Below are 20496 nucleotides of genomic sequence, written 5' to 3' on the forward strand. Positions count from 1 at the left end.
TCCGGGATATTCCGGAAAAATCTGCTCCTGGGAAAGCCGGGAAAGCGTTCTTGCCCTTTTCCCAGCTGGGATATTCCAGTGGGAAACGCGGCTGGAAGGGGGCGGGCGCCGGCGCCGGGTGGGAAGTGCTGGGGTCGATTCCCGAAGGGAGTTTGGGTTGTGGTAGAGAGGGAGGGGGAGAGAGTGTGGCGAAGGGAATTCTTCATTAATTACTGCCTAATTATTCCCTAATTATTCGTGAATTACGTGGTGTTTTTTACTGGGATATGGGAAAAGTCTTTTCCCCACTTCATAACCCCACCTGGGTTTTGTCTCTAATTGGAAAATTCAAATGTGGTCGTGTCGTTAAGTGGATTTTTGGGATTGAAATCCCCTGGGAATTTGGGTTCTGACAAAGAATGAGGGGCAAAGAGCCTGGAAAAGGCAATTATTGGCTAATTATTGATTGATTATTCACTAATCGATCACTAAATGCGTGGAAAAAGCAATTATTGGCTAATTATTGATTGATTATTCACTCATTGATCACTAAATGCGTGGAAAAGGCAATTATTGGCTAATTATTGATTGATTATTCACTAATCGATCAGTAAATGCATGGAAAAAGCAATTATTGGCTAATTATTGATTGATTATTGACTAATCGATCACTAAATGCATGGAAAAAGCAATTATTGGCTAATTATTGATTGATTATCACTCATTGATCACTAAATGCGTGGAAAAAGCAATTATTGGCTAATTGTTGATTGATTATCACTCATTGATCACTAAATGCGTGGAAAAAGCAATTATTGGCTAATTGTTGATTGATTATTCACTCATTGATCACTAAATGCGTGGAAAAAGCAATTATTGGCTAATTATTGATTGATTATTCACTAATCGATCACTAAATGCCTGGAAAAAGCAATTATTGGCTAATTGTTGATTGATTATTCACTCATTGATCACTAAATGCGTGGAAAAAGCAATTATTGGCCAATTATTGATTGATTATTCACTAATCGATCACTAAATGCCTGGAAAAAGCGATTATTGGCCAATTATTGATTGATTATCACTCATTGATCACTAAATGCCTGGAAAAAGCAATAATTGGCCAATTATTGATTGATTATCACTCATTGATCACTAAATGCCTGGAAAAAGCAATAATTGGCCAATTATTCATTGATTATCACTCATTGATCACTAAATGCCTGGAAAAAGCAATAATTGGCCAATTATTCATTGATTATCACTCATTGATCACTAAATGCGTGGTGATTCTTTGCTGGGATGAGGGGAAAAGGCTTTTTCCCACTTAATAACCCAAAAAAGTGGCTTTTGTCCATAAATACTTGGGAATATTGGGCTTGGAAAATTCAAATTCAGTGATGTCATTAATTGGATTTTTGGGATTGAAACCCAGTGGAAGCTTTAATTAATGGATGTGGGAACTTGGAGCTCAAAGCTTTGCTCCCACTGAAAGTTTTCTCTTGGAATCCGGGTGGAGAAAAGGAGGTGAGGAAACTGAGCTGGTGGAAAAAGAATTCCTGAGGGGGAAAATTCTGGGATCCCAACTAAACTCCAGCTGTTTTAGAGCCACCGTTTATGATAAATATCCATAAACGTTGGTTTCAGTTTGATTTTCTCTCCCCTTTTATGCCTGGTGGCACTTCCCAAAGGAATATCTTTCGGAATTGTTGGGGAATATCCAATTGGATTTATCCCAAAATCCCTTCACCCCCATCCCAGGTGGGATTTTGCAGCTGCCACAAACCCAAAACGCCGTGGGAAAGGCTCTAAACCCAGATTTTTATGGGGGAGGGAGGCACCTGAGAGGAATTTGGGAGATTCCAAAGCACCTGGAATTCAATTCCGGAGCAAATCCAAGCCCTGCAGCGCTGCTGGAAGGGCTGGAGGAGCCTTAAACAGCTTCACAGCCAGGAGGAGCCTTCTGCTCGCTGCTTGGTACCAAATCGATCGAATTGAGCCCAAATTCCCGCAGAAATTGAGGAAAAACCAATCCCCCACCCCCTGGGAGCAGCCGGGCAATCCCTCCGTGCTCAGTGCCCGTCCCCAGCGGGCGTTTGCTTCCCTTCCCTCTGCTTCCCTTCCCTGTGCTTCCCTTCCCTGTGCTTCCCTTCCCTGTGCTTCCCTTCCCTGTGCTTCCCTTCCCTCTGCTTCCCCTCCCTGAGCTTCCCTTCCCTGTGCTTCCCTTCCCTGTGCTTCCCCTCCCTGAGCTTCCCTTCCCTCTGCTTCCCTTCCCTGAGCTTCCCTTCCCTGTGCTTCCCTTCCCTGAGCTTCCCTTCCCTCTGCTTCCCTTCCCTGTGCTTCCCTTCCCTCTGCTTCCCTTCCCTGTGCTTCCCTTCCCTCTGCTTCCCTTCCCTGTGCTTCCCTTCCCTGAGCTTCCCTTCCCTGTGCTTCCCTTCCCTCTGCTTCCCCTCCCTGAGCTTCCCTTCCCTGAGCTTCCCTTCCCTCTGCTTCCCTTCCCTCTGCTTCCCTTCCCTGTGCTTCCCTTCCCTCTGCTTCCCCTCCCTGTGCTTCCCTTCCCTGTGCTTCCCTTCCCTCTGCTTCCCTTCCCTGTGCTTCCCTTCCCTGTGCTTCCCTTCCCTGAGCTTCCCTTCCCTGTGCTTCCCTTCCCTGTGCTTCCCTTCCCTGAGCTTCCCTTCCCTGAGCTTCCCTTCCCTGAGCTTCCCTTCCCTGAGCTTCCCTTCCCTGAGCTTCCCTTCCCTGTGCTTCCCTTCCCTGAGCTTCCCTTCCCTGTGCTTCCCCTCCCTGAGCTTCCCTTCCCTCTGCTTCCCTTCCCTGAGCTTCCCTTCCCTGAGCTTCCCTTCCCTGTGCTTCCCTTCCCTGTGCTTCCCCTCCCTGTGCTTCCCTTCCCTCTGCTTCCCTTCCCTCTGCTTCCCTTCCCTCTGCTTCCCCTCCCTGTGCTTTCCCTGTGCTTTCCCTGTTCTTTCCCTCTGCTTTCCCACTTTTTTCCCACTTTTTCCCCACTTTTTCCCGCTTTTTTTCCCACTTTTTTCCCCGCTTTTTTCCCACTTTTCCTGCTTTTTTCCCGCTTTTTTCCCACATTTTTCCCCACTTCTTTCCCACTTTTTCCTACCTTTTTCCCGCTTTTTTCCCGCTTTTTCCCCTGCTTTTTTCCCCCACTTCTTTCCCGCTTTTTTCCCCACTTTTTCCCACTTTTTTCCCCACTTTTTTCCCCACTTCTTTCCCGCTTTTTTCCCGCTTTTTTCCCACTTTTTTCCCACTTTTTTCTCACTTTTTCCCACTTCTTTCCTGCTTTTTTTCCCGCTTTTTCCCCGCTTTTTTCCCATATTTTTCCCCACTTCTTTCCCACTTTTTCCTACCTTTTTCCCGCTTTTTTCCCGCTTTTTCCCCTGCTTTTTTCCCACTTCTTTCCCGCTTTTTTCCCCACTTTTTCCCGCTTTTTTTCCCACTTTTTTCCCCGCTTTTTTCCCCGCTTTTTCCCACTTCTTTCCCACTTTTTTCCCACTTTTTTCCCACATTTTTCCCCACTTCTTTCCCACTTTTTCCTACCTTTTTCCCGCTTTTTTCCCGCTTTTTCCCCTGCTTTTTTCCCGCTTTTTTCCCGCTTTTTCCCCACTTTTTTCTCACTTTTTCCCACTTCTTTCCCGCTTTTTTCCCCGCTTTTTTCCCACTTTTTTCCCCACTTTTTTCCTGCTTTTTTCCCATTTTTCCCCACTTCTTTCCCACTTTTTCCTACCTTTTTCCCGCTTTTTTCCCGCTTTTTTCCCGCTTTTTCCCCTGCTTTTTTCTCGCTTTTTTCCCCGCTTTTTCCCCGCTTTTTCCCCACTTTTTTTCCCACTTTTTTCCCCGCTTTTTTCCCACTTCTTTCCCACATTTTTCCCCACTTCTTTCCCACTTTTTCCTACCTTTTTCCCCACTTTTTTCCCGCTTTTTTCCCGCTTTTTCCCCACTTTTTTCCCACTTTTTTCTCACTTTTTCCCACTTCTTTCCCGCTTTTTTCCCCGCTTTTTTCCCACTTTTTTCCCCGCTTTTTCCTGCTTTTTTCCCATATTTTTCCCCACTTCTTTCCCACTTTTTCCTACCTTTTTCCCGCTTTTTTCCCGCTTTTTCCCCTGCTTTTTTCCTGCTTTTTTCCCCGCTCTTTCCCCACTTCTTTCCCACTTTTTTTCCACTTTTTTCCCCGCTTTTTTCCCCGCTTCCTTCCCGCTTCTTTCCCCGCTTCTTTCCCCACTTTTTTCCCCACTTTTTTCCCCGCTTTTTTCCCCACTTCTTTCCTGCTTCTTTCCCACTTTTTTCCCACTTTCTCCCACTTTTTCCCACTTCTTTCCCGCTTTTTTCCCACTTTTCCCTCTTTTCCCACCTTCCCAGGGTGCTGCAGCTGATGAACCTGACGGATTCCCGGCTGGCGCAGGCCGGGAATGAGAAGCTGGAATTGGCCATGCTGAGCTTCTTCGAGCAATTCCGCAAGATTTACATCGGGGACCAGGTGCAGAAGTCTTCCAAGGTAACGGGAATTCCAGGGATCCCACTCTTTTCCAAGGAAAACCAGTGGAATTCACAGATTTCTCCTTGGTTTAGCCAAAAATAAATCCCATTTTCTGTGATTCCTGCATTTATTCCCAAGTTTTGACTTTGCAAACACTCAGCTGGGTTGGGAATCTCGGGAAGATCCAAGGATTGGAGACTTGGATTTAATTTTTCCTTGGTTTTCTTATTCCTGTGGTCACCTCAAACACCCCAGGAGCCCCCTGAGCTTTAAAATGGGAATAAATCCCAATTCCTTTCATCCCAAGGCATTTGGAGCTGTGCTGGTGCCTCTTTTGGGATGGAAAATAACCTTTTTCCAATGGAAAAACCAGTGGGAATATTGCTCCAGCCTTGGCTTCTCTTCATTCCTGGAGGAGAAATCAAAGTGGGGTCAAATCTCTTCACAGGGATTTGGGAAGTGCCGAGAATTCCAAAGAAATCCCCTCAAATCCCTGGCTGTGTTTGGAGGTGGAGGAGCACAGTTCTGTCCCATTTTCTTGGGAATTTTCCTGGGAATTTTCCAGGGAAAACACCAGTCCTCCTTTAGTTCCGAGTTCTGCTGCTATGACCAAAAAAAAAAGAGCAAAAATCAGCATTAGGATCAACGGAATCACCCCAAACAACAACAAAAAAATCCCAAAGCATCCCTTTCTCCTGCACAGCACAAACAGATTTTTTGGGATCATTCCTGGTTTTCCTGGCAGTTTTTAAGCCTTTTTTCCATGGTTTTTTTTTGTTTTTGTTTTTGGGCAGCTGTACCGGAGGCTCTCCGAGGTGCTGGGGCTCAACGACGAGACCATGGTGCTGAGCGTGTTCATCGGGAAGATGTAAGTGGAAAAACCACAATTCCTGGGATTTCCTGGAGCCAGCACCGGGAAGAACGGCACTCGGAGGGATTGTTCCTAGCCTAAAAACCTGGAATTTCTGCCCAAACCCTGGAATTTCTGCCCAAACCCCTGAAATTTCAGCCCAAACCGCTGGAATTTCTGCCCAAACCCTGACATTTCAGCCCAAAAATCTGGAATTTCAGCCCAAACTGCTGGAATTTCTGCCCAAACCACTGGAATTTCAGCCCAAACCCTTGGAATTTCAGCCCAAACCCCTGGAATTTCAGCCCAAACCCTTGGAATTCCTGCCCAAACCCCTGGAATTCCTGCCCAAACCCCTGGAATTTCCACCCAAACCCCTGGAATTTCCGCCCAAAACCCCTGCAATTCCTGCCCAAACCCCTGGAATTTCCACCCAAACCCCTGGAATTTCCACCCAAACCCCTGGAATTTCCGCCCAAACCCCTGGAATTCCTGCCCAAACCCCTGGAATTTCCGCCCAAACCCTTGGAATTCCTGCCCAAACCCTTGGAATTCCTGCCCATACCCCTGGAATTCCTGCCCAAACCGCTGCAATTCCTGCCCATACCCCTGGAATTCCTGCCCAAACCGCTGCAATTCCTGCCCAAACCGCTGCAATTCCTGCCCAAACCCTTGGAATTCCTGCCCAAACCGCTGCAATTCCTGCCCAAACCCTTGGAATTCCTGCCCAAACCGCTGCAATTCCTGCCCATACCCCTGGAATTCCTGCCCAAACCGCTGCAATTCCTGCCCAAACCCCTGGAATTCCTGCCCAAACCCTTGGAATTCCTGCCCAAACCCTTGGAATTCCTGCCCATACCCCTGGAATTCCTGCCCAAACCGCTGCAATTCCTGCCCAAACCCCTGGAATTCCTGCCCAAACCCCTGGAATTCCTGCCCAAACCCCTGCAATTCCTGCCCAAACCCTTGGAATTCCTGCCCAAACCCCTGCAATTCCTGCCCAAACCCCTGCAATTCCTGCCCAAACCGCTGCAATTCCTGCCCAAACCCTTGGAATTCCTGCCCAAACCGCTGCAATTCCTGCCCAAACCGCTGCAATTCCTGCCCAAACCCCTGCAATTCCTGCCCAAACCCCTGCAATTCCTGCCCAAACCCCTGGAATTCCTGCCCAAACCCCTGGAATTCCTGCCCAAACCCTTGGAATTCCTGCCCAAACCGCTGCAATTCCTGCCCAAACCCCTGGAATTCCTGCCCAAACCGCTGCAATTCCTGCCTGCTCCCGGCCAGGCCAGGTTTGCTCCGGGTTCGGGCGCTCCCGGAGCTGGGGTTGGAGTTTTGCCGCCTGGACTCGCCCCCAGCAGCCCCGTGCCGGGGTTGGGATCCTTTCCCGGTGATCCAAACGCCGGGAGCGCCGTTCCCAGCCCACATTCCCGGTCCCTGTCAGCTCTGGCGCTGCGGGAAGGGGCCCAGAGCTGCTTCCAGGCTTTTCCTTGGAGTTCGGAGCCGGAGCGCTGCAAATGCGGCACCCGACGGCTCCGAGCTGCAGTTGGATCCTTTTCATCCAGTTTTCATCCATTTTGTATCCATTTTTTAATCCATTTTTTATTCATTTTTTAATCCATTTTTTATTCATTTTTTAATCCATTTTTATCCATTTTTTATCCATTTTTTATCCATTTTTTATCCATTTTTTATCCATTTTTTAATCCATTCTTTTATCTATTCTTTTATCCATTTGATCCATTTTTAATCCTTTTTTTATCCATTTTTTATCCATTTTTTATCCATTTTTTAATCCATTCTTTTATCTATTCTTTTATCCATTTGATCCATTTTTAATCCTTTTTTAATCCATTTTGTATCCATTTTTTATCCATTTTTTATCCATTTTTTAATCCATTTGATCCATTTTTTGATCCATTTTTTAATCCATTTTTTATCCATTTTTTGATCCAGTTTTTATCCATTCTTTTATCCATTTTTTTATCCTTTTTGTAATCCATTTCATCCATTTTTTTATCCATTTGATCCAGTTTTTATCCATTTTTTATCCATTTGATCAATTTTTTTTATTCATTTAATCCATTTTTTGATCCATTGTTTAATCCATCTTTTATCCATTTTTTGATCCTTTTTTTTATCCATTTTTAATCCATTTTTGATCCATTTTTTGATCCATTTTTTGATCCATTTTTAATCCATTTTTAATCCATTTTTTATCCATTTTTTATCCATTTTTTAATCCATTCTTTTATCTATTCTTTTATCCATTTGATCCATTTTTAATCCATTTTTTATCCATTTGATCCATTTTTTGATCCATTTTTTAATCCATTTTTTATCCATTTGATCCATTTTTTATCCATTTTTAATCCATTTTTTATCCATTTTTATCCATTTTTTATCCTTTTTTTATCCATTTTTTATCCATTTTTATCCAATTTTTTACCCATTTTTTATCCTTTTTTAAATCCATTTCATCCATTTTTTTACCCATTTGATCCATTTTTGATCCATTTTTTAATCCATTTTTTATTCTTTTTTTATCCACTTGTATCCATTTTTTATCCATTTTTTAATCCATTCTTTTATCCATTCTTTTATGCATTTGATCCATTTTTTTATCCATTTTTTAATCCATTTTTCATCTATTTTTTAATCCATTTTTTAATCCATTTTTTTATCCGTTTTTATCCATTTCTTGATCCATTTCTTATCCATTTTTGATCCCTTTTTGATCCATTTGATCCCTTTTTGATCCATTTTTGATCCATTCCTTGCAGCCTCTGGGCCCAGCCCGGTGCCCGGCGCATCCCAAAGCTCCCCAGCCCTTCTCCGCCCTCGCTGCCGTTCCTCCCCTGGAGCTCTGCTCATCCCGCTTTTCCCAGCCCAGCAGCATTCCACAATTCCAGGGGCAATCCCATGGAATTCCAAGGGCAATCCCACACAATTCCAAAGGCAATCCCATGGAATTCCAGAGGCAATCCCACACAATTCCAGGGGCAATCCCACAGAATTCCAGGGGCAATCCCACAGAATTCCAGGGGCAATTCCACAGAATTCCAAAGGCAATCCCACACAATTCCAAGGGCAATCCCACACAATTCCAGGGGCAATCCCACAGAATTCCAGGGGCACCTTGGCATCCGAGGTTATCCGAAGGATCATTTTCCGGCCAGCCCGATGGGGGCTCGGGGATTCTGTGCCCTGGTGCTGGTGGGAGATGGAAAAGCGGCAAAATCCACCACAAATCCCGGGAGAATCCCGGCAGAATCCTCCACAAATCCCGGCAGAATCCCGGCAAAATCCGCCACAAACCTTGGCAGAATCCCGGCAAAATCCACCACAATTCCCGGGAGAATCCCGGCAAAATCCTCCACAAACCTTGGCAGAATCCCGGCAAAATCCGCCACAAACCCCGGGAGAATCCCGGCAAAATCCTCCACAAATCCCGGCAGAATCCCGGCAAAATCCTCCACAATTCCCGGGAGAATCCCGGCAAAATCCGCCACAATTCCCGGCAGAATCCCGGCAAAATCCGCCACAAACCTTGGCAGAATCCCGGCAAAATCCTCCACAATTCCCGGCAGAATCCCGGCAAAATCCGCCACAAATCCCGGGAGAATCCCGGCAAAATCCGCCACAAATCCCGGGAGAATCCCGGCACATCCCGCTGATGGTCCCTCTTTGCTCTCCCGCAGCATCACCAACCTGAAGTACTGGGGCCGCTGCGAGCCCATCACCTCCAAGACGCTGCAGCTGCTCAACGACCTCTCCATTGGATATCCTTTGGGAAGAGCTCCTGGATCCTCGGGATCCCTTGGGAGCAGGGCCGAGGGAGGCGGAAGTTCCTGCACATTCCTGCTTTTCCCCGGAGTTTTTGGGAATGAGGAGGGCGGGATGAGGCTCCAGGCCTCATCCGGTGGGTGGCTGGAGTGGGGGTGTTTTAATTGTGGATCCGAATTCCTTTGGAGTTGAGCAGATCCCGGTCTCTCTCCTGGTTTTCCTGACGTTCCAGAAGTTCCAGAATAGTCCAGAAGTTCCAAAAATTCCAGAATTCCAGACCCTTTTTCACTGGGGGTCTCCCCAAGCTGAGATTTGCACAATTTGGGTTATCCTTGGAAAAACCAGAAGGGAATTCCCAATTTATTGAATCATCCAGGCACAATCCCTTTCTTCCAGCCTGGCCCTGGAAGTGTTTTTCCAGGAATTCCAGTGGGTGGCTGGAGTGGGGATTTTTTAATTGTGGATCAGAATTCCTTTGGAATTGAGCAGATCCCAGTCTCTCTCCTGGTTTTCCAGAAGTCCCAGAAGTTCCAGACCCTGAGTTTTTCCAGAAATTCCAGAAGTTCTACCCCAATTTTTCCCCCGGTGCTCACTGGGGGTCTCCCCAAGGCCAGCTTGGGTTATCCTCGAAAAAACCAGAGAGAATCCCAAATTTCTCGAGCAATCCAGGCACAATCCCTTTCCTCCAGCCTGCCTCTGGAAGTGTTTTTCCAGGAATTCCAGGGTTTCTTCCTTGACCTCCCTGCACCTACAGCAGCGTGAGGAAGCTGGTGAAGCTCAGCGCCGTGCAGTTCATGCTGAACAATCACACGGTGAGCGCTCCCCTTCCCTCCCTGCCCCATTCCCAGCCCTTGCAGCTGCGAGAATTCCACACCTGGATACCCTTTGGAAGTGGATCCGGCTCCCTGTGCTTCCGTGGTGCTGGAGGAGCCTCTGGAAAATGGGATTTTTGTGAAAGTTTGGGGGTTTGTGGTTAAAACTTCTGGGTTTGGAGGGGCTGGGATTTGGTGGCGCTTCCCATTCCCTTCCTACTTCATTCCCAACCCTTCCAGCATCCCCAGCAGAGAGAATTCCACACCCTTTGGAAGTGGATCCGGCTCCCTGTACTTCCATGGTGCTGGAGAAGCTTCTGGAAAATGGGATTTTTGTGAAAGTTTGGGGGGTTTTCATTAAAACTCTCGGGTTTGGAGGGGCCGGGATTTGGTGGTGCTTCCCATTCCCTTCCTGGCTCATTCCCAACCCTTCCAGCATCTCCAGCTGGGAGAATTCCACACCTGGATACCCTTTGGAATTCCAGCATCCCCAGCTGGGAGAATTCCACACCCTTTGGAAGTTGATCCGGCTCCCTGTGCTTCTGTGGTGCTGGAGGAGCCTCTGGAAAATGGGATTTTTGTGAAAGTTTGGGGGTTTTTGGTTAAAACTTCTGGGTTTGGAGGGGCTGGGATTTGGTGGCGCTTCCCATTCCCTTCCTACTTCATTCCCAACCCTTCCAGCATCCCCAGCAGAGAGAATTCCACACCTGGATACCCTTTGGAAGTGGGTCCGGCTCCCTGTGCTTCTGTGGTGCTGGAGGAGCCTCTGGAAAATGGGATTTTTGTTAAAATTTTGGGGTTTTTGGTTAAAACTCCTGGGTTTGGAGGGGCTGGGATTTGGTGGCGCTTCCCATTCCCAAAGGATCCGTGTGGGATCTGCTCTCCACTAAATCCAGATTCATCCCTGGAAATTTCCCAGGCCAGGCTGGATGGGGCTTGGAGCAGCCTGGGCTGGTGGAAGGATGGGATTGCAGATCCCTTCCCACCCAAACCATTCCAGGATTTCCATTCCAGGACGTTCCCAGCACTGGAGCCCTCGGGCTCCCAGCAGCACTTCCAGAGGGTTTGCATTCCCTGCTGGAATGAGGGGATGTTTCCAGGCATTCTCACAGTCTGGGTTCAGTCTGGGATTCCATTTTTCCCTGGAGAAGAGCTGGGAACGAGCCTGAGGGATTCCCTAAAGGAGCACATTCCTGCTCTGCTCCAGAGGCACAGCCGGGAATTCCAGAGGGAGGGAGACCAGCGGGATTTGCAGCTCCTGTTGCCCTCTGGTGGCTCCGGGAATGCTGCAGGTGCCCATTCCAGAACCCTGGACCCGCTTGGCATCCCCAGGAGCCAGCTCAGGGTGGTGCTTCCTGAAATTTTCCAGCTTGGAAAAGCCCTTTAGGATCAACCACCATTCCCTGTGTCCCCAAGTGCCACATCCACACATGTTCCCAACATTTCCAGGGAAAACAACTCCCTGCTGCCCAGGCCACCCCGTACCAACCCTTCACCACCTTTTCCATGAGGGAATTTTTCCTGCATCCAGCCTGGAGTGATGGGGGGAGGCTTTTCCCTCCTCAACCCATCCCGTTTTTCCTTTTCCAGAGCGAGCACTTTTCCTTCCTGGGAATCAACAATCAATCCAACCTGACGGACATGAGGTGTCGGACCACGTTCTACACGGCCCTGGGACGGCTGCTCATGGTGGATTTAGGTATTTTCCTGGGAATTCCAGCACAATTCCAGCCTTTCGGAGCTGGATCCTGATGGTTAGGGAGCCGTAGCATCACCAGGAAGGGATTTGGGATGGGAAAACACAAATGGGAGAAGGAAAAGGATTTGGGAATTGGGGTTGATGCTGAGAACATCCCGGTGAACTTGGGGATCAAGTTTTCCATCCCAAGATTTGGGATCAATTTTCCATCCCATCAAGTTTGGGATCAATTTTCCCATCCCAAAACTGGGAATCAATTTTCCCATTCCAAGACTTGGGGATCAATTTTCCCATCCCACCAAAATTGGGAATCAATTTTCCTATTCTAAAATTTGGGGATCAATTTTCCATCCCACCAAGTTTGGGATCAATTTTCCCATCCCAAAACTGGGGATAAAATTTTCCATCCTAAAATTTGAGATAAATTTTTCCATCCAAAGATTTGGGATCAATTTTCCCATCCCAAGTTCAGGATCACTTTTCCCATCCCGAGATTTGGGATCAGTTTTTCCATCCCAAAACTGGGAATCCATTTTCCCATTCCAAGACTTGGGGATAATTTTCCCATCCTAAAATTTGGGGATCAATTTTCCATCCCACCAAGTTTGAGGATCAATTTTCCCATCCCAAAACTGGGGATAAAATTTTCCATCCTAAAATTGGGAATCAATTTTCCCATTCCAAAACTTGGGATCAATTTTCCCATCCCACCAAGTTTGGGATCAATCCACAGGAGAAGGGGCATTTCCCAGGAACAGGGCCATTCCCAGGAGAAGGGGCATTTCCTGCAGGAACAGGGCCATGCCCATTCCCATGCCCATTCCCCATGCCCATGCCCATTCCCATTCCCATGCCCATTCCCATGCCCCATTCCCATGCCCCATGCCCATTCCCATTCCCATGCCCATTCCCATTCCCATGCCCCGTTCCCATGCCCATTCCCATTCCCATGCCCATTCCCATTCCCATGCCCCATGCCCATTCCCGTTCCCATGCCCATTCCCATTCCCATGCCCATTCCCATGCCCCGTTCCCATGCCCATTCCCATTCCCATGCCCATGCCCATTCCCATTCCCATGCCCATTCCCATCCCCATGCCCCATCCCATGCCCCATTCCCATGCCCCGTTCCCATGCCCCATTCCCATACCCCATTCCCATCCCCCATTCCCATGCCCCATTCCCATGCCCCATGCCCATTCCCATTCCCATGCCCCATGCCCATTCCCATTCCCATGCCCATTCCCATTCCCATGCCCATTCCCATGCCCCGTTCCCATGCCCATTCCCATTCCATGCCCATGCCCATTCCCATTCCCATGCCCATTCCCATCCCCATGCCCCATCCCCATGCCCCATTCCCATGCCCCGTTCCCATGCCCCATTCCCATACCCCATTCCCATGCCCATTCCCATGCCCATTCCCATTCCCATGCCCATTCCCATGCCCATTCCCACCCCATTCCCATCCCATTCCCATGCCCCATTCCCATGCCCATGCCCATTCCCACCCCATTCCCACCCCATTCCCATCCCATTCCCATGCCCCGTTCCCATGCCCATGCCCATTCCCATGCCCCATTACCATGCCATTCCCATTCCCATGCCCATTCCCATGCCCATGCCCCATTCCCATGCCCCATTCCCATGCCCATTCCCATGCCCATGCCCATTCCCATGCCCAATTCCCATTCCCATGCCCATTCCCACCCCATGCCCACCCCATGCCCATTCCCATGCCCACGCCGTGCCCGCTGTGCCCGCAGGTGAGGACGAGGATCAGTACGAGCAGTTCATGCTGCCGCTCACCGCAGCCTTCGAGACGGTGGCGCAGATGTTCAGCACCAACTCCTTCAACGAGCAGGAGGCCAAGGTGAGCCCGGCCCGGCCCCGCTGCCCCCGGCCCCGCTGCCCCCGGCCCCGCTGCCCCCGGCCCCGGCCCCGCTGCCCCCTCATTGCCCCCTCATTGCCCCCTCATTGCCCCCTCGCTGCCCCCTCATTGCCCCCTCATTGCCCCCTCATTGCCCCCTCATTGCCCCCTCATTGCCCCTCGCTGCCCCTCATTGCCCCTCATTGCCCCCTCATTGCCCCCTTGCTGCCCCCTCATTGCCCCCTCATTGCCCCCTCATTGCCCCCTCGCTGCCCCCTCATTGCCCCCTCATTGCCCCCTCATTGCCCCCTCATTGCCCCCTTGCTGCCCCCTCATTGCCCCCTCATTGCCCCCTCATTGCCCCCTCATTGCCCCCTTGCTGCCCCCTCGCTGCCCCCTCATTGCCCCTGCCCTGCCCCTGCCCTGTCCCTGCCCTGCCCCTGCCCTGTCCCTGCCCTGTCCCTGCCCTGTCCCTGCTCTGCCCCTGTCCCTGCTCTGCCCCCCCGGTGCCCCCCGGTGCCCTCGGGGCCTTCCCGGGGCTGGGCCGGGGGCACAGGGGGAGCACGGGGGGGAACAAATCCCGATTTTTTTGGTGTTTGATGGGATTTGATTGGATTTTTATTGGATTGTATTTGATTGATTTGGTTTTATTTTATTGTAGTTTATTTTTGTTATTTTTAGTTTATTGGATTTGATTTTATTATTTGTATTTTATTGTATTTTATTATATTTTATTTATTTGGTTTTATTTTATTTATTTATTTATTTATTTCTATTTTATTGTATTTTATTTATTTATTTTTCTTTTATTGTATTTTTAATGGTATTTTATTTTTATTCTTTTATTGTATTCTATTGTATTTTATTTATTTTATTTTATTTTTTTATTTTGTTTTATTTCATTGTATTGTACTTTATTCATTTATTTTACTTTTTTTTAAAATTTATTTTATTTATTTTATTCTATTTATTTTATTTTATTCTATTCTATTTTATTTTATTTATTCTATTTTATTCCATTTTATTGTATTGTACTTTATTTTATTTATTTTATTTATTTTATATTATTTTATTTTATTTGTTTTCTCCTATTTTATTCTATTCTATTCTATTTTATTCTATTTTATTCATATTTATTTCATTCGACTTAATTTTATTTTATTCTATTTTATTGTATTTTATTGTTTTATTACATTTGATGCTATTTTTATTTTATTTCTTTTATTATATTTTATTTATTAGATTTTATTTTGTTCTGTTTTATTGTAGGGTAGTTTATGGTCGTTTGTTCTATTTTATTTTATTACATTTTATGATTTTTTTTTTACTTCTTTTCTTATATTAGATTTTACTTGATTTGATTTGATTTGATTTTGGTTTATTTTATGACATTTGATGAAATTCTATTTTATTCTATTCTATTTGAATCTAGTTTTCATATTTTCTTTTATTATGTTTTCATCTATTTTCTTATCTTTTATTCTATTTTTATCTTTTACTCCATTCTATTTTAATGATTATATTTTATTCTATTTTTATACTGATTTTGTTTTATTCTATTTATATATTTTCCATCCTATTCTATTTTGTTCTGTTTTATTGGATTACTTTTTTTTTATTTTATTCTATTCTGTTCTATTTTATTCCATTTTATTCTATTTTAATCTATTTTGTGTATTTTATTATATTTTATTTATTTTATTTTATTTTTGTATTTATTCTATTTTATTCTATTTTATTCTATTTTGTATCTTTTCTAATATTTTATTTTAATTATGCTTTAATCTATTTTCTTGTACTTTATGATATTACATTTTATTTATTATATTTTTGTATTCCTTACATTTTATTTTATTCTATTTTATTTTATTCTCTTTTCTTTTATTCTATTTTATTCTATTTTGTATATTTTATTTTATTTTATTTTTGTATTTATTCTATTTTATTCTCTTTTGTGTATTTTCTTATATTTTATTTGAATTATCTTTAATACATTTTCTTGTATTTTATGATATATTTTATTTCATTTATTATATTTTATAATATTTTTGTATTTATTACATTTTATTCTATTTTATTCTATTCTATTTTATTCCATTCTATTGTATTCTATTCTCTTGTATTCTATTTTATTCTATTTTATTTTATTCTATTCTGTTTTATTCTACTCTATTCTATTCTACTCTTTTATTCTATTTTACTCTATTCTATTTTATTTTATTCCATTCCATTCCATTCCATTCCATTCTATTTATTCTACTCTATTCTATTCTATTTTACTATATTTTATGCTATTTTATTTTATTCTATTTTATTCTATTCTATTGTATTCTATTCTTTTATTTTATTCTATTGTATTTTATTTTATTCTATTTTTTCTATTTTTTTATTCTATTCTGTTCTATTCTATTTTATTCTGTTTTTTCTATTTTTTTCTAATTTTTTCTATTTTTTTCTATTCTATTTTACGCTATTTTATTTTATTCCATTCCATTCCATTCCATTCCACTCTATTCTATTCTCTTTTATTCTATTTTGTTCTGTTCTCTTTCATTTTATTCTATTGTATTCTATTCTTTTATTTTATTTTATTCTATTTTTTCTATTTTTTTCTATTCTATTCTATTCTATTTTACTCTATTTTATTTTATTTTATTTTATTCCATTCTATTCCATTCTATTCTATTCTATTCTATTCTATTCTCTTTTATTCTATTCTATTTTATTCTATTTTGTTCTGTTCTATTTTATTCTACTCTATTTTATTCTATTCTATTTCATTTTATGCTATTCTATTGTATTCTGTTCTATTCCATTCTATTTTTTTGTATTTTATTTCATTTTATTTTATTTTATTCTATTCTATTCCATTCTATTTTATTCTACTCTATTGTATTCTATCCCATTCTATCCCATTCTATTCTATTCCATTCCATTCCATTCCACTCTATTCTATTCTCTTTTATTCTATTTTGTTCTATTCTATTTAATTTTATTCTCTTGTATTCTATTCTTTTATTTTATTCTATTTTATTCTATTTTTTCTATTTTTTTCTATTCTATTTTACTCTATTTTATTTTATTCTATTCTATTCCATTCCATTCCATTCTATTCTATTCTACTCTATTCTATTCTCTTTTATTCTATTCTCTTTTATTCTATTTTGTTCTCTTCTATTTTATTCTATTCTATTTCCTTTTATTCTCTTCTCCTGTATTCCATTCTATTCCATTCTATTTTTTTCTACTCTATTCTATTTTATTTTATTTTATTTTATTCTATTCCATTCTATTCTATTCCATTCTCCATTCCATTCTATTTTCATTCTATTTTGTTCTGTTCTATTTTACTCTATTTTATTCTATTCTATTTAATTCTATTCTATTCTATTCTATTCCATTCCATTCCATTCCGTTCTATTTTTTTCTATTTTATTCCCTTGCCCTCTCCCCTCGCTGATGCTTTAACCCTTTCGTGCCCCCAGAGAACCCTGGTGGGGCTGGTGCGGGACCTGCGCGGCATCGCCTTCGCCTTCAACGCCAAGACCAGCTTCATGATGCTCTTCGAGTGGATGTATCCTTGCATTCCCAGACATTCCCAAACATTCCCGAACATTCCCAAAGCCCTCAACCTCCCATCCCTCAGGGGATGCCTCCAACCATCCCATTTGCCCTGGGAATTCCCTGGCCGGGCCTTCCCCTTTGTTTCCAGAGGACTCGGAGTCCTTTTCCCGAGCCCTGCAGCAGCTCGGCCTCGCTCTGCTCCCGAGTTATCCCAAAAAGCTGCTCCCCCAGGAATTGCTGGGGTTTTTCCACGCCTGACCTGGAAAACACAAAGCTTTTCATGGATGCATGGCAGAGCTTTGCACGGATACATCCCAGCAGCTCCCAGAGCGTTTCCTCTCGCTCCCTGGAGCGCTGGGATCCGCGTCCTTTTCCCGAGGAATCCGTGTCCTTTTCCCGAGGAATCCGTGTCCTTTTGCTGAGAACACGCAGCCATTCCAACTGCTCCGTGCCTGCTGAAGGTCAGGCACTGGCAGATCCTCGGGGTTTCCCTCTCCTTCCAAAAAAAACCTTTCTGACTTCTGGTTGGCCTTAAAAAATTGGGATTTTTGTCTTTGAGCCTTCAAGGATTTCATCCTGATTTTTATTACCCTTTCTTTGGTCTCGGATAAAACAACAACGATTCAAGGAGAGCAGATCCCAGCGTCCTTACCCGAGCCTATTGATGAACCTGCTTTGCAGTGCTCACAGAAAATTCCTTTTCCAGGGAATTTTTGGCCTTGAAAAGCTGGGAATTCCTTAGCTTTCCCTGGCAGTTACCCCTCCTACATGCCCATCCTGCAGCGAGCCATCGAGCTCTGGTACCACGACCCAGCCTGCACCACCCCTGTCCTCAAACTCATGGCTGAGCTGGTCCATAACAGGTAGGAACATCCCCAAAAATCTGGGATTTCGTGGAATTGTTCAGCTTGGAAGGGATTTAAAGCTGATTCTGCCCCTCTGTGGGTGTGTGGTTGTTGCCTCGTGTGGCTGTTGCTGCCTGGTTTTGTTTTCTTTCTTCCCATCTTTTGCTGCTCTAAAAGGGGAACAAGGAGGGGAAAACTGGGAATGTTTTACAGGGAAGCCAATCCCACATTTGGGATTCAGAGCTGCAATCCATCAGCCCTGGATGCTTCCATTTCCAAGTGGCAGGAAACTCTTCATTTCATTCTTAAAATCTTCTTATTCCCAAAGGAACCTTGTTTTCCCTGGAAGCTGCTTGGATTTGGAGCTGGAATGAAGGGAGCTTCCCTTCCAGCCCAGAGGGGATTGGGGGTGTGCTGTATCCCTTGGGATCAATCCAGAGGGGATTGGGGGTGTCCTGTATCCCTTGGGATCAATCCAGAGGGGATTGGGGGTGTCCTGTATTCCTTGGGATCAATCCAGAGGGAATTGGGGGTGCCCATATCCCTCTGGAATTAGGGTGCCTGTATTCCTTGGGATCAATCCAGAGGGAATTGGGGTGCCTGTATCCCTCTGGAATTAGGGTGCTTGTATCACTTGGGGTATCCTTCTGGATCAATCCAGAAGGCAGAGAGGTGCCTGTATCCCTTGGGATCAATCCAGAGGGAATTGGGGGTGCCCTGTATCCCTTGGAATCAATCCAGAGGGAACTGGGGGTGTCCTGTATCCCTTGGGATGAGCCTTTGTTCTTCCAGCAGGGAGGGATCTGTGTGGGATAATTTGGAATGGTGTCAGGAGGATGCTCTGGCTCCGGTGGGAAGGGACACGAGGTTGAGATTCCAGCTGTTGGGAATCCATCCTGGCAGGCTGCATCTTTGGGATGCAATCCCAGCTGGAAATCATCCAGGGATTTATTCCAGAGGTGCCCAGGGCTGCTCTCTGCCTTTCACTTGGGAGCTGGAGCCACTGGAGGGGAAAAAATGCCCGGCTTGGAATTCTTGGAGCTGTCAGCGAGCCTGGGCTGCTCCCAGGATGTTGGTGTGGCTCTGCCAGGGCAGCATTTCCAGCCCCAAAGCCGGAATATTCCTGAGATCCCAGGGATGCAGGCCCCTCCTGGTGTGCCAGCACAGCTCCTGTCCCCTGTGCCTGTGTCCAACAGGATTCTCCACCAGCCCAGGGCGCTGTGGGGAACTCTGGGAGCAGCCCTGGGATCAGGGAGTCCCAGGAGCAGCAGCTCCTGGAATGGTCGCTCCCGTTTTATTCCCAGGGGTGTTGGAGCTGCAGTTTGGAATTCACGGAATCCTGGGATGGTTTGGGTTGGAAAGAGCTTAAATCCCGTCCCATGGCAGGGACAGGGACACCTCCCACTGTCCCGGGTTAATCCAACCCGGCCTTGGGCACTTCCAGGGATCCAGGGGCAGCCACAGCTGCTCTGGGAATTCCATCCCAGCCAGGAATTCCTTCCCAATATCCCATCTAAGCCGTTCTTCTGTCACTTTGAAGCCATTCCCTGGGTCCTGTCCCTCCAGCCCTTGTCCCCAGTCCCTCTCCAGCTCTCCTGGAGCCCCATTAACCACAGGCCTGGGCCCCAGGGTGCATCACCGTGTCCCGCAGCCGTAGGGAGGAGGAGGAGGAGAAGATCCAGCAGGCAGGAATTGTGCAGCAAGATTGATTTATTTAATTATTTTACAAACCCTTTTATAGGCTTTTTTCTTCATAATCTATTTGAACTAAGGATCAGCCCCCCTTGGGGTGATCGGCTAAAATCCTAAAAAATCCATTGTCAAAATATTTTTCTACTATACCATAAACAAGACTTTCCAAGGTTGCAGGTGGCTTGGGTGTTTACATTCCCTGCTCCCTCTTCTGTGAGAGAGAAAAGTCTCTCACGGACTTAGAAAATAGCAAGAAAATCCTCGCTAGCAGCATTTTTGTATCTACAGAGCCCCTTTAGGCCCTGCCAGGGGCTCGGAGGTGTCCCTGCATCCTTCCCTTCTCCAGGTGAACATTCCCAGCTCTCCCAGCCCCTGGATCAGTCCGGTGGCTCTGACCATTCCCTGTTTTCCCGTAGATCCCAACGGCTGCAGTTCGATGTGTCCTCTCCCAACGGGATCCTGCTTTTCCGGGAGACCAGCAAGATGATCACGACGTACGGTGAGCGATGCCAGGGCCTGCAGCTGCCCTGGAGGCATCCATGGACACACCCTGGATACCCTGGGAGCTGCTGGAAGCTCAGGGTGGGCAGGGAAAAACCAGGGAAACAGGGAAGGAGTTGGCAGCCCCAGGGGACAGGGAGAAACATTCCCGTCCTCGGGGTTGCCTGTTCCCACGTGGGATTGGGTTCTGCCGTGGTTCCTAGGAAAGTCATGGAATGTTTGGGTTGGAAGAGACTGTAAATATCCATGGGCAGGGTTCCACTTTGCTGGGTTGTTCCTTGGACACTTCCAGGGATGTGGAATTCTCCGGGAATTCCAGCCCAGCCAGGGATCACTTCCCAGTATCCCATCTGATCCAAAGTTGTGCTGGAGAATTCCAGGATGGTTTGGGTTGGGAGGATCTTAAATCCCA

At 45.5% G+C, this 20496-nt stretch overlaps 1 protein-coding gene across 1 annotated transcript in view; it reads left to right on the top strand.

The window, feature by feature from the left end:
- LOC104694886 (exportin-7) overlaps positions 1-20496 on the top strand; it is a 60686-nt gene that overhangs the window by 27058 nt on the left and 13132 nt on the right. Inside the window, 9 exon segments of the mRNA XM_039564151.1 lie at positions 4348-4483; positions 5260-5333; positions 9017-9097; positions 9850-9913; positions 11504-11612; positions 13379-13485; positions 16968-17056; positions 17802-17909; positions 20000-20082. Coding sequence (XP_039420085.1) covers positions 4348-4483; positions 5260-5333; positions 9017-9097; positions 9850-9913; positions 11504-11612; positions 13379-13485; positions 16968-17056; positions 17802-17909; positions 20000-20082 — 851 coding nt within the window.

The sequence above is a fragment of the Corvus cornix genome, chromosome 22, assembly GCF_000738735.6.
Source record: "Corvus cornix cornix isolate S_Up_H32 chromosome 22, ASM73873v5, whole genome shotgun sequence".
Classification (NCBI taxonomy): domain Eukaryota; kingdom Metazoa; phylum Chordata; class Aves; order Passeriformes; family Corvidae; genus Corvus; species Corvus cornix.